General features: G+C 47.2%; 1 protein-coding gene across 2 annotated transcripts in view; it reads left to right on the top strand.

Moving 5' to 3' along the window:
* Nucleotides 1-15,142, top strand: part of r (carbamoyl-phosphate synthetase 2, aspartate transcarbamylase, and dihydroorotase rudimentary) — a 147,393-nt gene that overhangs the window by 15,705 nt on the left and 116,546 nt on the right. For both annotated transcript variants that reach the window (XM_076211810.1, XM_076211809.1), the window contains exons 2-8: nucleotides 5,061-5,199; nucleotides 5,828-5,986; nucleotides 6,380-6,488; nucleotides 6,938-7,112; nucleotides 7,697-7,835; nucleotides 8,873-9,058; nucleotides 10,315-10,482. In XM_076211810.1, the coding sequence (XP_076067925.1) occupies nucleotides 5,061-5,199; nucleotides 5,828-5,986; nucleotides 6,380-6,488; nucleotides 6,938-7,112; nucleotides 7,697-7,835; nucleotides 8,873-9,058; nucleotides 10,315-10,482 (1,075 nt within the window). The remainder of the gene's footprint in view (nucleotides 1-5,060; nucleotides 5,200-5,827; nucleotides 5,987-6,379; nucleotides 6,489-6,937; nucleotides 7,113-7,696; nucleotides 7,836-8,872; nucleotides 9,059-10,314; nucleotides 10,483-15,142) is intronic.

The following is a 15,142-nucleotide window of genomic DNA, read 5'->3' as shown; positions in this document are numbered from 1 at the left end:
TCTTTCCCTCTCCCCCTCTCCCTCTTTCCCTCTCCCCCCTCTTTCCTCTCCTCGCTTTCCCTCTCCCCCCTCTTTTCACCTCTCTCCCCTCTGCTCCCTCCCTCTCATCCTCTCTCCCTCCCCCTTCTTCTCCCCCTCCTCCCTCCCTCCTCTCCCCCTCCCCCGCCCCCCCCTCCCTCTCTTCCTCTCCCCCCTCTTTCTCCTCCTCCCCCTCACCTCCCGCCCCCCTCCGCTCCCCTCCCTCTCTCCTCCCTCTCCCCCTCCTCCCCCTCTTTCCCCCCCCTCCCCCCGCCCTTCCCCTCTCTCTCCCTTTCTCCCCCTCTCCTCTCCTTATCTCTCCCTCCCTCCGCCCTTCTCCCTCTCTCTCCCTCTACCTCTATCTCTCCTCCCTCTCTCCCTTTCTCACCTCCTCCTCTCCCCTCCATCCCTCCTCCTCCTCCCCCCTCCTCCTCTCCCTGCTCTCCCTCCTCTCTCCCCTCTCCCTCCTCTCCCCTCCCCCCTCTCTCTCCCTCCTTCCCCCTCTTCCCCCCCTCCTCTCCCCTTGCCCTCCTCTCCCCCTCTCCCCCTCTCCCCTCTCCTTTCTCTCCTCTCTCCTCGCCCCTCCTGCTTCCCTTTCCCTCTCCTCTCCCTTTCCCCCCCCCCTCCCTTCCCTCCCCCCCCTCCCTCCCCCCCTGCCCTCCCCCTCCCCCTCGTCCCCCCCCCCCCCTCCCCTCCCCCCCCCCCTCCTCTCCCCTCTGCCTCTCCCTTTCCTCCCTCCTCCTCTCCCCCTCACCCTCCCCCTTTCCTCCCCCTCCCTCCCCTTTCTCCCTCTCTCCCTTCCCCTCCTCTCTCCCCCCCCCTCCTCTCTCCTCCCTCCTCCCCCTCCTCCCTCTCTCCTCCCTCCCCTCCCCCCCCTCTCCGCTCTATCCCCCCCTCCCCTCTTTCCCTCTCCTCCCTTTCCCCTCTCCCCCCTCCTTGCCCTTCCCCCTCTTCTCCCTCTCCCCCCCCTTTCCCTCTCCCCCCTCTCCCTCCTCTCTCCCCCCTCTCTCCCCTCTCCTCCCCCTCACCTCCCCCCCCCTCCCTCCCCCCCTCCCTCCCTCCTCTCCCTTTCTCACCCCCCTCTCCCCGCTCCTCTCTCCCCTTCTCCCTCTCTCCCCCTTTCCCCTCTCCCCCCCCCTCTCCCTCCCCCCCCTCCCCCTCTCCCTCCCCCCCCTCCTCCCTCCTCTTCCCCCCCCCCCCCCCCCCTCCTCTCTCCCCTTCCTCCCTCTCTCCCCCCCCCCTCTCTCCCTCTCCTCCCCCCCCCCCTCCCCCCCTCCTCCTCCCTTCCCCACTCTCCCTCCTCTCCCCCCCCTCCCTCTTTCCTCTTCCCCTCCCCTTTCTCCCCGCTCTCTCCCCCCTCTCCCCCTCCTCTCCCCCCCCTCTCCCCCTTCTCCCTCCTCTCCCCTCCCTCCTCTCCTCCCCCCCTCCCTCCTCCTCTCCCTTTCCCCTCCTCCCCCTTTCCCCCTCTCCCCCCTCTCTCCCCCTCTCCCTCCTCCCTCCTCTCCCCTTCTCCCCCCTCCTCTCCCCTTTCCCCCCTCCTCTCCCCCCCCCTTTCTCCTTTCCCCCCTCTCCCTCCCTCCCCCACCCCCTCTCTCTCCCTCCCCTCTCTCCCTCTCTCCCCCTTTCTCCCTCCTCTCTCCCCCTTTCTCCCTTTTCTCTCACCTCTCTCTCCCCCCCTCTCCCTCTCTCCCCCACCCCCTCTCCCCCCTACCCCTCCTTTCCCCCCTCTCACCCTCTCGTCCCCCTCTCTCCCTCTCGTCCCCCTCTCTCCCCCTCTCTCCCCTCCTCTCCCCCTCCCCTCCTCTCCCTCCCCCCTCTCCCCCCCCCCTCCCCCCCTCTCCTCCCTCCTCCCCTCTCCCTCCTCTCTCCCCCTCTCCCTCCTCTCCCCTTCTCCCCTCTCCCCGCCTCTCTCCCTCCCCTCTCTCTCTCCCCCCCTCTCCCTCCTCTCTCCCTCTTCCCTCCTCTCTCTCCCTCTCCCCCCCCTCCCTCTCCCCTCTCTCCCTCCCCCTCTCTACCCTCTCCCCCTCTCTCCTCTCTCCTCTCTCCCCTTTCTCTCCCTCGTCGCCCTACTCCTACTCCTCTCCCTCTCCCTACTCTCTCCCTACTCCCCCCCTCTCCCTACTCTCACCTCTCCCACTCACCCCTCCTCCCTCCTCTCCCCCTTTCTCCTCTCTCTCCCCTTTTCACCTCTCCCCTCCCTCTCCTCTCCCTCTCCCTCTCTCCCTCCTCTCCCTCCCCCCTCCTCCCTCTCCCTCTCTCTCTCCCCTCACCGCCCTCCCTCCTTTTTCCTTCCTCTCTCTCTCCTCCCTCTCTCTCTTCGCTCTCCCCTTTCTCCCCCCTCCTCCCCCTTTCTCCCCCCTTCCCTCTCTCCCGCCCGCCCCCCCTCCCTCCCTCTCTCCCTCTTTCCCTCCTCTCCCCTCTCCCCTCCTCGCTCCCCACCCCTCCTCTCTCCCCTCTCTCCCTCCCCCCCCCTCCCTCTCCCTCCGCCCTCCCCTCCCTCTTCCCTGTCTCCCCCTCCTCCCCCCCTCTCCCTCCCCTCCCCTCTCCCCCTCTCCCCTCTCCTCCCCCCTCACTCCCTCTCCCCCTCTTTCCCTCTCCCCCCCTCTCACCCCCTCCCCCTCTCGCCCCCTCCCTCTTCCCCCCCCCCCCCCCCCTCTCCACTCCCCCCTCTCCTCTCCCTCACACTCCTCTCCCCCCTCCTCCCCCCTCCTCCCCCTCTCTCTTCCCCCTTCTCCCGTCCCCCTCCCTCCTCCCCCCCTCCTCTCCCTCCTCCCCCCTCCCCCTCACCCCCTCTCCCCTCCTCTCCCCTCTCCTCCCTCCCCTTCTCCCTCTCCCTCCTTTCTCTCCCCCCTCTCCCGCCTCTCCTCCCTCTCCCCCCCGCCTCTCTCCCTCTCTCCCTCACTCCCTCTCCCCCTCTCTCTCCCCCTATCCCCTCTCTTCCTCTCCCCTCTCTCCCTCTCCCCCTCTCTCTGTCTCCCCCTCTCCCCTTCCCTCCCCCCTCACTCCCCTCTCCCCCTCTCTCCCTCCCCCTCTTCCCTCTCCCCCTCTTCCTCTCTCCCCCTCCTTTCCCCCTCACTTCCTCTCCCCCCTCTTCCCTCTCCCCTCCTCCTGTCCCTCTCCCCTCCCTTCTCCCCCTCTCCCCCACCTCTCCTCTCGCTCCCTCTCTCCTCTCTCCTTCCCCCTCCCTCTCTCCTCTCTCCCCTCTCCCCCCCCTCCTCTCCCCCTCCCTCTCTTCCCTCCCCCCCTCCCCCTCCCTCTCTTCCTCTCCCCCTCATCTCTCCCCCTCTCCCCCTCCCTCCCTCCCCCCCCCCTCCCCCCCCCCTCTCCCTCTCCTCCCTCTCCTCTCCCCCCCCTCCCCCCTCTCTCCACTCCCCCCCCCCCCTCTCCCTCCCCCCTCCCCTCTCCCCCCCCCCCTCCCTCCCCCTCTCCCCCCTCCCCCCTCCCCTCTCCCCCCCCCCCTCCCCTCTCTTCCCTCCCCCTCCCTCCCCCCCCCCCCCCCCTCACTCTCCCCCTCCCTCCCTCCCCCCCCCCTCTCCTCCCCTCTCCCCCCCCCTCACTCTCTCCTCCCCCTCTCCCTCTCCCCCCCCCCTCCTCCTCTCCCACTCCCCCCCCCCCCCCCCTCCCCTCCCCCCGCCCTCCCCCCCCTCTCCCCCTGCCCCTCTCCCCCCTCTCCCCCCCTCCCTCTCCCCCTCCTCCCCCCCCCTCCCCTCCCGCCCCCCTCCCCCCCTCCCCCCCTCCCCCCTCTCCCCTCTCCCTCTCCCCACCTCACTCCCTCCCCCCTCCTCCCTCCCTCCCCCCTCCCCCCCCCCTCTCCCACTCTCTCCCCCACCTCCCTCTCCCCCCGCTCCCCCCCCCCCCTCCCTCCCCCTCCCCCCTTCTCTCCCTCCCCCCTCTCTCCCCCCCCCCCTCCCCCCCCCCCCCTCTCCCCCCCGCCTCCCCTCTCCCCCCCCTCACTCCCCCCCCCCCCTCTCCCCCCCTCCCCCCTCCCCTCTTCCTCCCCCTCTCCTCCCTCCCCCCCCCACCCTCCCCCCTCCCACCGCTCTCCCACCCCTCCCCTCTCCTCCCTCTCCTCCCTCTCCCTCTCACCTCTCTCCCTCTCTCCCTCCCACCTCTCTCCCTCTCCCCCCTCTCTCCCTCTCCCACCTCTCTCCCTCTCCCACCTCTCTCCCTCTCCCACCTCTCCCCCTCTCTCCCTCTCCCACCTCTCTCCCTCTCCCACCTCTCTCCCTCTCCCACCTCTCTCCCTCTCCCACCTCTCTCCCTCTCCCACCTCTCTCCCTCTCCCACCTCTCTCCCTCTCCCACCTCTCTCCCTCTCCCACCTCTCTCCCCCCCTCTCTCCTCTCCCCCCTCTCTCCCTCTCTCCCCTCTCTCCCTCTCCTCACCTCTCTCCCTCTCCCCCCTCTCTCCCTCTCCACCCTCTCTCCCTCTCCACCCTCTCTCCCTCTCCACCCTCTCTCCCTCTCATCCCTCTCTCCCTCTCCCACCTCTCTCCCTCTTCACCCTCTCTCCCTCTTCACCCTCTCTCCCTCTTCACCCTCTCTCCCTCTTCACCCTCTCTCCCTCTTCACCCTCTCTCCCTCTTCCTGTCCCCCTCTCCCTCTTCACCCTCTCTCCCTCCTCTCTCTCCCCCTCTCTCCTTCCCCCCTCTCCTTCCCCCCCTTCTCCCCCCTCTCTCCCTCTCCCCCCTCTCTCCCTATACCCCCTCCCTCATTTGGTTTTGTCCTGGCCTTGCTTGCCAGTATCATATTGAGATTGGTTCTCTATGCTTGTCAAAATAATTTTCCTTTTAATTCAATAAAATTCTGCTTTCTGAGTTTATGACTTTCTTTGTCAAGCTTTCATTTTTTCATGAAACTTTCATAACCTGCAGTGAACGATTGATAGGGAGATCTGTTCAAAATTATAGAAGATTAAAATTGATAGAGATCCTAGAAATTTGAATATTAGATTGTGGAATTGACGGCTATTCCTTGTGCATAGGTGAATGTAGTTGCATTATATGAAAGTGTATCATACCAAATTTTATTTCCCCCCTGACAGTGTTTCAGACTGGCATGGTTGGATATCCTGAGGCCTTAACAGACCCATCCTATTGTGGACAACTTCTTGTACTTACCTATCCCTTAGTAGGCAACTATGGAGTTCCTGACCAGTCAAAGGATGATCTTGGGCTGCCCAGGTAAGACAGATTTCATGATGCATTTCATGGGGTATATACATTGGGTTAGTGTAGAGATTGAAGACATTAAGTTAGTCTAGTGTTTGTATTGTATTGGATCATGTATTTACCTAATCATAGAATATAGGAAACGAGTTATAGAAAAAACTTGAAAAGGAACAGTTTCCCACACAGAGCAATAAATACATGGAACAAATTAAACAATAAAACAGTATGTGCAAACACTATACAAGATTTTAAGATAAAACTTGATGCGGAGAGATGCAAAGACGGGTCACCACGAGCATAGCTCCCCTCCCGTATATTACAACTAGGTCAATCTCCTACTCTACAATTTATCCTACCTAGCCTCAGTTCATATACAGTTCCAACTTGGTTATATTGTGTTAGTGTGGAGTGGTTATTAGTCACTGGCTAGTAGGAAAAGGGGAGCATTTGCTGTTTATCATTTCTTGATAGGTATTAGTGGGAATGGAGACAATTTTATTCTGTTGAAAGACCCCCATCCCAATCCCAGCCGGATCTGGAGGTTGTAATGACAGTTAGATTTGGTTAATTGGCACATTGAAATAGTTACTGGACACAAGTCAATATTTATGCTATGGTCTGATTTTGTAAAAATTTTCAGATGGTTTGAAAGTTGGCGAATATGGGCTGGAGGGCTCATTATTGGAGAGCTTTGTGCACAACCTTCTCACTGGGCTTCAGTCAAGTCTCTGGACGAATGGCTTAAGGCAGAATGTGTGCCAGGTATTCAAGGTATTGATACCAGGGCCCTGACAATGAGGTAAGGCACGGTAGTATAACTTCAACAGAACATAATGTTTGGTTCATGAGGTTTTGCTTGATAGTCATTATGAAGCAAGTTCTGTGATACATGGAAAAGGAGATGTCAAATATGTCAGTGATTTGTAGAAAATAACATGCTGTAAGTTGCAGATTAAGCAAGCAGACATAACTGCTAGGAAGTCACTAGAATTGTTTTGTTATTATTGAACTTTGTTCAGGTTTAGATTATTTTGCAGAATTGATATTTTACCAATTACAATCTACTACCAAATTTATAAATACCAGTGAATAATATTCTGTTCATAGCTATAAATTTTCAAGTATGGGGCATAAACCATGAGGAATTTAGTTTTGAATGTGTATAACTGTTGAGAAATGTTCTACTACACAGGATTCGTGAAAAGGGATCAATGTTGGGCAAGATAGTTGTGCAAGGCCAGGAGGAGCCTGCATTTACCAATCCCAATATAACCAACCTGGTTGATGAAGTCTCTATCAAGGTACAGTATATAGGATGTATTCAGAAGGAAACTAGTCTCTTTATATATATCTTGTATATAATGGCTTAAGATGTACATATGGTGACAGGTGAATATATCCAATATTTAGTGAGGAAAGATTAGCATAAAATGTTTGGAAGGTGGAGGTGGATAGAATGAACTTGAGGGGAAGATGGAGAATGAGACGGATGGGGTGAAGGGGATCTTAAGTGAAAGTAGAATGCCTGTTGAGAAGGGAAGGGAGAGGGCAAAGGATAGGTGTGAGTGGAGGATGGTTGTAAATAGACTAAATTGACATGCCATTTGAAGGGAATTCTCCTTGCCTTCTCTATTTTTGCACGAGGGGATATGGAATGAGGGTTACCATATAACTGAAGAGGTTTGATTTTAAAGTTCATGGTCTTGAAAAAAAAAAGTACAATGTAGTGATTATTTTGTTAATATTTCAGGAAAACGTGGTTTTCAATCCAGAGGGACAGCTTCGTATTACTGCAGTCGACTGTGGTCTGAAGTACAATCAGATCCGTTGTCTTGTCAAAAGAGGTGCCAGAGTGACACTTGTGCCTTGGAACCACCCACTTGATCCTAAAGACTATGACGGTCTTTTCCTCAGCAATGGTCCTGGTGAGTTTATAATCGAAGTTTCCATATTTTGGAAAGTTGATAGGGCACTGAGGACACAGAACACCTCATTCTGCACACTCGTCCTACACTCGCATACTATCCATACCTAGACAACACAATATTTCTTCCTTGAGTGATTTATGAGCCAGTCTGGTGGCTGTTGCTAATTACCTGGGAGTTGTGTGTCTCCTGCAAGAGAGACCTGGGGCAATATATTAGTTGATTGATTAATGTCGTTTATTGGTCTTTCAGAAAGTCTTGTCCATTCCAGGAGGCTTTAAGTTCTCCAGTATGCTTCAATTTCTGTATTTGTTGTTTGTTAGGCATTATGTGAAAGGGAAAACAAGATGAAACGTAATCCACCCAGCCACGTCTATTTTAGTTTTTGATTGCTCTTTTCATTTCTGAAACCAAATTGGTTATCTGTTGATGTCCATCTATAATTAATGAGCTATCTTGTAAGTCTGAGAATGATTTACTTTGTCAAATTTTGAGGATATCGGCCAGAAATGTGTCCAAGAATTAACTCTGCTGGAGGAATGGTACATAAATTAATAAGGAACATGTTTTTTATTTCTTTTTAGGCGATCCTCAAATGTGTAAAGAGACTGTGGAAAATATTCGTGAAGTCCTTTCACAACCCAACCCCAAACCTGTCTTTGGAATATGTCTTGGCCACCAACTCCTTGCAGTTGCAGCAGGATGTTCCACATACAAAATGAAGTAAGCCTTTGCATGTTCTTTGGTGAATTACACTGTAGCTCTTTACTTTGTCCCTTGACCTGAATAAAATTGTGTGGTAACAAGAACAATTGTTGTTAGAAACCTACATCCCCACACTGACTGGCAATAGACTGGGAAAAAAAAATTGGATTGCTCGTTTTATATTGCATTGGACTGTTTCACTGTCACACAGCTGAAAGTAGGAGGAGGGGAGTAGTCTTGGGTTGTCAGCTCGATATTGGAAAAGGTAGAATAAATGCACTTGACATTTGTTGAGATTATGGACCCAGTCTGGAGATATCATTCCATCAGGGCTGCACCTCTAGAAAGTAAAGGGATTAATGTATTTTGAAAATAGGCAGTTGGGAAAGATTCTTTGTTGTCCATCTTGATGGACCACCACAAGGAGGTACTTGTCATTGGTTCCCTGTTGAAGAACAAACCATAATAGAATATGGTGTACATAGTTTCACCAAAGAATTTTCTGGAAGCATGCATGATCTCTTGTGGTATCAAACATAGATGGAGGTCTGAAGGTTGAGTAAGGAAAACTAAAGTTAATTTAGAGTAAATTGAAGGAGTTCAAGGATGTTTATAGAGGTTTGCCATTACAGTTGACAAGAAGTGAATATGAGATGTACATTTTATAATGGAACTTGTTTATGGGTTACTTTCTTTTGTATTTACAGCTGAATAAAATCCCTTGACATTAGTCTGTGTGGAATTTGTGAATTGTCACAGGTGAAGTGGCTAATACAGTAGTTAGTTTTATCTTACTTGGATGGATGAACTATTCCCAGGAGGTGCCAAGATAAGAGGGAGGGAGGTGGGTGGAGGGGAGTGGAATATATATGGAATGGGTGGGAGTGGTTTCTATGCCTTTTTCTTTTTGGCTAACCCCCCCCCCCATGTAAGGGGGAAAAAGCCTTTGGTACATGTATGTATGTATGTAAGAGTAGTATGTCATTCCGAACTTATGAGTAGGGTTTGCAGTCTTGGGATTTTAACATCAGAGTTGATGGAAACTTATCTTGCAGGTATGGCAATCGTGGTCACAATCAGCCATGTATTCATGAAGGCACAGGAAGATGTTTCATAACTTCACAGAACCATGGTTATGCAGTGGATGCTTCTGCCTTGCCAGGAGGCTGGCTACCACTATTTACAAACAAAAATGATCACTCAAATGAGGGAATTGTTCACAAGGACAAACCATTTTTCAGGTAATGTGAATTTGCTCGGTGAACAGCATCATTTGGAGAGCTTGTAAGTTGTTTGTGTATTTGATTTCTTGTATTATAAAGGTTGGTGCAAAGCGGTGATAGGAAGGCATTTTAGGATGTGTTGCTGATATTTAGGATAGGAGGAAGACTGTTCAGGATAATGAGAAGTTTAAACAGCCGAGTTTGTGATATGGTAGGAAATGAAGAAATTGATATGAAGTGAAGATGGGGGCCTGTGTCAGGGTTGTATAACATCACCATGGTCATTCAACATGTATTCGGTGGCAAGGAAGTTAGACATGAATGTGTTAGGCAGGAGTTTGGAGTTGCTGGAGGGAAGTAGGTGATCCATTTAATGCTTGGGGATGTGTTTGTAACAGTTGGAGGATAGACTGAAGCATTGGCAGAGTTTGGGAGGATATGTGAGAGTAGGAAACTGAAAATAAATGTTAGCAAAATTAAGGGGATTAGATCTAGAGGTGGTGGTGGTGGTGGTGGTAGTAGTAGTAGTAGTAGTAGTAGTAGTAGTGTTAGAGGCACACTGGTATAGTGGCCTTCCTCGAATACATGGATTGGGTGTGGTAGGTATTTCTGATTTTATTCTTTGTTATATCCCTTTTCCATTTGTTTGGATATTGTAGATAGTAGTGGGAGTGGTCTGCATAATGCAAGGTTTATTTATTTATTTATTTTATTTATTTATTTTTTCTCCAAGATTTGGACAATGTGAGCTTTTTTCCAGGTGTTTGGTATTTTGTTGTGTAACCAGGAGTAGTTAAGAATGTTAGTTGAAGCTCGTATGGCTGTTTGGCCAAGGGAAACAAATGGGTTTTGGATGGATAGAGTGTGGGTGCATGCCTTGGCTGGCTACCTCCCTTATAAGGGGGAAGAGGCCTTTAGGTAGATAGAAAACTGAAAATCTAAGGAAGGTATTAATTCTTCAGTTAGTCATAGCCTAAGAAGTCTGTAAAAATTAGACGACAACCCCCCTTCCCAAATTAACAAGGCAGCTGAAGATTGTGTATAGAAATTTGAAATTTTGAATGTTGGAAGAAGTTTATAATATTTATTTGGTACTTGTTTATTCTCTTCAGTGGTAAACATTTGGTAATTCTAAGTTAATTCTTGTTAATATAATTTCTACTGCATATTTTCTGACAGAATGGAAAAATTGTTATTTGCATACAACCCATTGTGATGCATGTATGGAAGTGGAAAAAGAGGGACATGAAAGTAAGAATGTGGATTTCTTACAGTGTGCAGTTCCATCCAGAGCATATGGCTGGACCAGAAGACCTGGAAAGTCTTTTTGATGTGTTTATCAGCATGTCCTCTACTGCAACCTCGTCTCCTTCAACCACAGACATGGAATACACAAAGAGCTGGAATTTACCAGATGTCATAAGCAACCACTTAAAGTACAAGTAAGGATTCATATATTCCTATTATTACTGATAACTGTTCATTTGGAGAGGAATGGAGGGAGTAATTAGTGAGGAACAGTTTGGGTATAGGAAAGGTAGGGTTTGTGTGGATCAGGTTTTAGTGTGAAGCTGTATATGTGAGAAAGCTTTAGCAAAGGGTAAGGATGTTTTTTAAGGCCTTTATGGATTTGGAAAAGGCTTATGACAGATTGGACAGGAAGGCACTGTGGGAGGTTTTCAAATATATGGGATTGGAGGAAGGTTGTTAAGGACAGTTGAGTTTGTATGAGAGTAGTAGAGCCTGTATTTACGTAGTTGTATTTTATGGGAAGGGGAGCTACGATCATGGTGTCCCACCTTTGTATCTTGCAGTGTCTAGTTTGCTCTTAAAATCATGTGTTAGAAATGGAGAGGGAGTGGTTTGAGGTAAAGATGGGAATGTGCCAGGGATGTATCACGTCTCCATGGCTGTTCAATATGCCTTTGACTTTGGCTACCTCCCTTGTAAGGGGGAGAAAGTCCTTGTTAAATATATATGCATGTACATCTTTTTTATTATTTTTTTATATTTTAGTTTTTACATATTTTCATTTTTTCTTTTTGTCTTTAACATGTTCTTCTTGCTTTTTACATTTTTGTCTCGTCTTTTACATCTTTGTTATCTTTCTTTTCTTTTTCTTGTTTTTATCTTTCCATTGTCATCATATTCTTCTGTCTGTTTAGTTGTCTTCTTCATTGTTGTCTCCATCATCATCATCATCACCATTGCCTTCTTCATTGTTGTCTCCTATGTTGTCTCCTTTGCTGTCATCTTCGTCATTGTCTTGGCCATCATTGTTGTCTTTGTCTTGGTCATTGTCTTCATTGTTGGTTTGTTCTTAGTTGTCCTCTTAGTCATTGTCATCTTAATTTTCCTCTGTCATCTTAGTCTTTTCTGCTTGTTTTCTTTGTTTTATTGTTTTCTAACCTTTCTCCTCTGTTTTCTTTGTTTTTGTCTTTCATCTTTCTTCTCCCTGTTTCTTCCTCTTTCTTCTTTTTCCTTTTCTTCCACTTTTTTCTTCTACCTCCATTTTTTTTTCTCTTGTCTCTTCTTACTTTTTTTTTGTATGTTGGTCTTTTTTTTTTTCCCTCTTTTTTTTCCTTTTCCTTTTCCATCACATTTTCTTTTTCATTTTTCCTGTCATCTATCCTCTTCTCCTTTTGTTTCCTCTTTTCCATTTTTTTCCTCTTTTTACTTGTCCTTTCCCCTTTTTTCCTCTTTTTACTTGTCCTTTCCCCTTTTTTCCTCTTTTTACTTGTCCTTTCCCCTTTTTTCCTCTTTTTACTTGTCCTCTTCCCCTTTTTTCCTCTTGTCATCTTTCCCTTTTTTCCTCTTTTTACTTGTCCTCTTTCCCTGTTTTCCTCTTTTTACTTGTCCTCTTTCCCTTTTTCCTCTTTTTACTCGTCCTTTCCCCTTTTTTCCTCTTTTTACTTGTCCTTTCCCCTTTTTTCCTCTTTTTACTTGTCCTCTTCCCCTTTTTTCCTCTTGTCATCTTTCCCTTTTTTCCTCTTTTTACAAAGGATTACAAAGGCAAAGCATGCCGACAGGAGACCTTTTGATCCATATCTAGGTCGGATGCAAAAAAAAAAAATCATATTAATAATAAATTAAAACTATAACAATGTAAATAACAATTAAAATACATAAATAAATGCATTGGTATAGTTGAATAACAAACAAACAGGTAAATAGTAAATGATAATAAATTGACATATAACTAATAATAAATGAAAATCAGACAGACAAATTATAACAAAACAAAAACAAATAATATAACATAAATTATAATAATTACAGCATCTTACTTAGGTATTTATCTAAATGATTCTTAAAGCTTCGAACTGAACTACATTGCACTACCTGTGCAGGAAGTTTATTCCATTCATTAACTACACGGTTGGCAAAGTTGTTTCTACCTACTTCCAAATTGAATCTATTTCCGGACAGTTTGAGACCATTGTTTCTTGTCTGATTCTCATTCAATGTGAAAATTTGGTCACTTTTGATGTTGTCAATTCCCTTTAAAATCTTAAAGACCTGTATCAAGTCACCTCTGAGTCTACGCTTTTTTAGGGAAAACAGATTCATGTGCTTAAGTCGATTTTCGTATGATTTATTTTTGATATTTGGAATCAGTTTTGTGGCTCGCCGTTGTACTTTTTCCAGTCTGTCAATGTCTTTAATGAGATTCGGTGACCATACGGAAACAGCATATTCCAAATGTGGACGAACTAACGATTTATATAGCTTGTTAATGAGTGATGGACTTTTGAAATCAAAAGATCGCGCAATCAATCCCAGAATCTTATTTGCTTTCTCAGAGGCTGAAATACACTGCTTGGATGATTTGAGGTCGTTACTGATAATTACGCCGAGATCTTTTTCACTATCCACTTTTGTTAACGAATTTCCAAATAACTTGTAATCGTACTTGCTGTTATTTTTACCTATGTGCATTACCTTGCATTTACTTGTGTTAAATTTCATTAGCCACTTTTCAGACCATTGCTGTAATTTATCTAAATCTTCTTGAATATCTAATTGGTTTGAGTGATCATTTGCCACTCCGCACAGTTTTGTATCATCAGCAAATTTGGAAACAGTAGATTTTAGTCCATGGTCTATATCATTTATATATACTATGAATAGAAGTGGCCCAAGAACGGAACCCTGAGGAACTCCACTTGCAACACTTTTCCATCCAGAAGTTTTTCCATTTAAAACAACTCTCTGTTTTCGACCTTTCAACCAATTACTAGTCCAACCTAATAGGCTACCACTTATTCCATGCAAAGCTAATTTAGTAAGTAGTCTTTCGTGTGGGACGGTATCAAAAGCTTTTGCAAAGTCTAGATATATTAAATCTATATTGTTTCTTTTGTCATAATTCGAGACAACTGTGTTGTAGAATTCGAGTAAGTTAGTCACGCAAGAACGTTTCCGTCTGAAACCATGTTGGCTATCATTTATCAAACGGTTACTTTCTAAATGATATTCGATAGCATCTCTGATGATAGTTTCCATTATTTTTCCTACGATCGAAGTCAAACTAATAGGCCTATAGTTATTTGGTTTCTTTTTGTCACCTTTTTTGAATATGGGAGTAACGTTAGCTAGCTTCCATTCTCTTGGGACATCTCCGGATATGATGGATTTCTTGAAAATAATTTCTAATGGAACAACAATCTCATTTTTCATTTCCTTTAAGATTCTTGGATGCCAGCCGTCAGGCCCTGGTGTTTTATTAACTTTGAGTTTGTCTATACACCTTTTAATTGTTTCTTTTGTTATATTTACCGTAGTGAGTAAGTTTACCCCAGACTTTTCACAGGTTTCAGTTTGGAATTCACTTTGAGGTGTTTCGTTTACGAATACCGAGCTAAAATAATTGTTTAAGAGATTACACATTCCTTCATTTGAATATTCAAGTTGACCGTCAGCAGATAATAGTGGACCAATGTGATTCCTAACAACCTTTTTATCTCTAATGTAACTATAGAATTCTTTGGGATTCTCTTTGGATTTCTCAGCGATGTTCATTTCGTATTGTCGTTTTCTTTTTCTTATTGTCTTTTTTAAATCTCTCTGTATTGATACATAACTTTCATAGTCATTAGATGCACCCAAGCACTTATATTTCTTATAAGCCTGTCTCTTTTTAGCAATACTTTTTTCAGTTTGTCGAGCCACTTTGGGCGAGCCTGATTTGGGGGACGTCTGTCCTTAAAAGGAATGTAAGTTTGAATCATCTTAGTGAGCGTATTTTGAAATATTTCCCACATCTGATCTACAGGCCTTTCGTTTAATTTGTCCTCCCAATCTGTAAGCTGAAGCTCCTGACGTAGTTCTATGAACTGAGCTTTACTGAAATCGGGTATTTTAGAAGCACAAGTATCTATTCTAAAATTGTTTAGGAGTTTGAATCTGACTAAGTTGTGATCGCTATTTGCAACAGATTCACCGACTTCTACATCAGTTGCCATGCTTTCGCGGCTAGTGATCAATAAATCGAGTAAGTTTCCATATCTTGTGGGCTCTTTTACATGCTGAATTAAGTAATTGTCACCAAGAAAATCAATCAAGCGACTACCTATATGGCCATGTTCAAGGGTCATCCAATCAATGTCAGTAAAATTGAAATCACCCATTATCAATAAATCCCGGTTGCAGAAACTAGACAGTTCTTGAAATAACAGTTTGTCGTCTGCTAATGATAATGTCTTTGGCCTATATATTACACCTATATTCATTTTTTGTCCATTTGTTTGGGTTAACTCAACCCACAAACTGTCATATGCATCCTGTTTCACTTTCTCTAAAACACAAGCATGAACATTGTTTTTAACGTACAATAGAACACCCCCACCTTTCTTGTGGATTCTATCCTGATGAAAGTGTTTAAATCCCGCAATATTAAATTCAGCTTCGAACTCTGTACCATTTAACCATGTCTCAGTTATTCCTATCATATCGAGATTTTCGCTTTTGACATACGCCTGTATTTCTTGAAATTTGTTCCTAATACTACGAGCATTAAAGTACATAGTTTTAAGAAACTCCTGATTATTTCTTTTTGACACATTTTGAGTTTCAATATCATGTCTTATATTATCATTTTGT

This window comes from Oratosquilla oratoria, chromosome 29 (genome assembly GCF_046742065.1).
Source record: "Oratosquilla oratoria isolate Oo_2021 chromosome 29, ASM4674206v1, whole genome shotgun sequence".
Taxonomy (NCBI): Eukaryota; Metazoa; Arthropoda; class Malacostraca; order Stomatopoda; family Squillidae; genus Oratosquilla; species Oratosquilla oratoria.
This window is presented reverse-complemented; position numbering and strand designations above follow the sequence as displayed.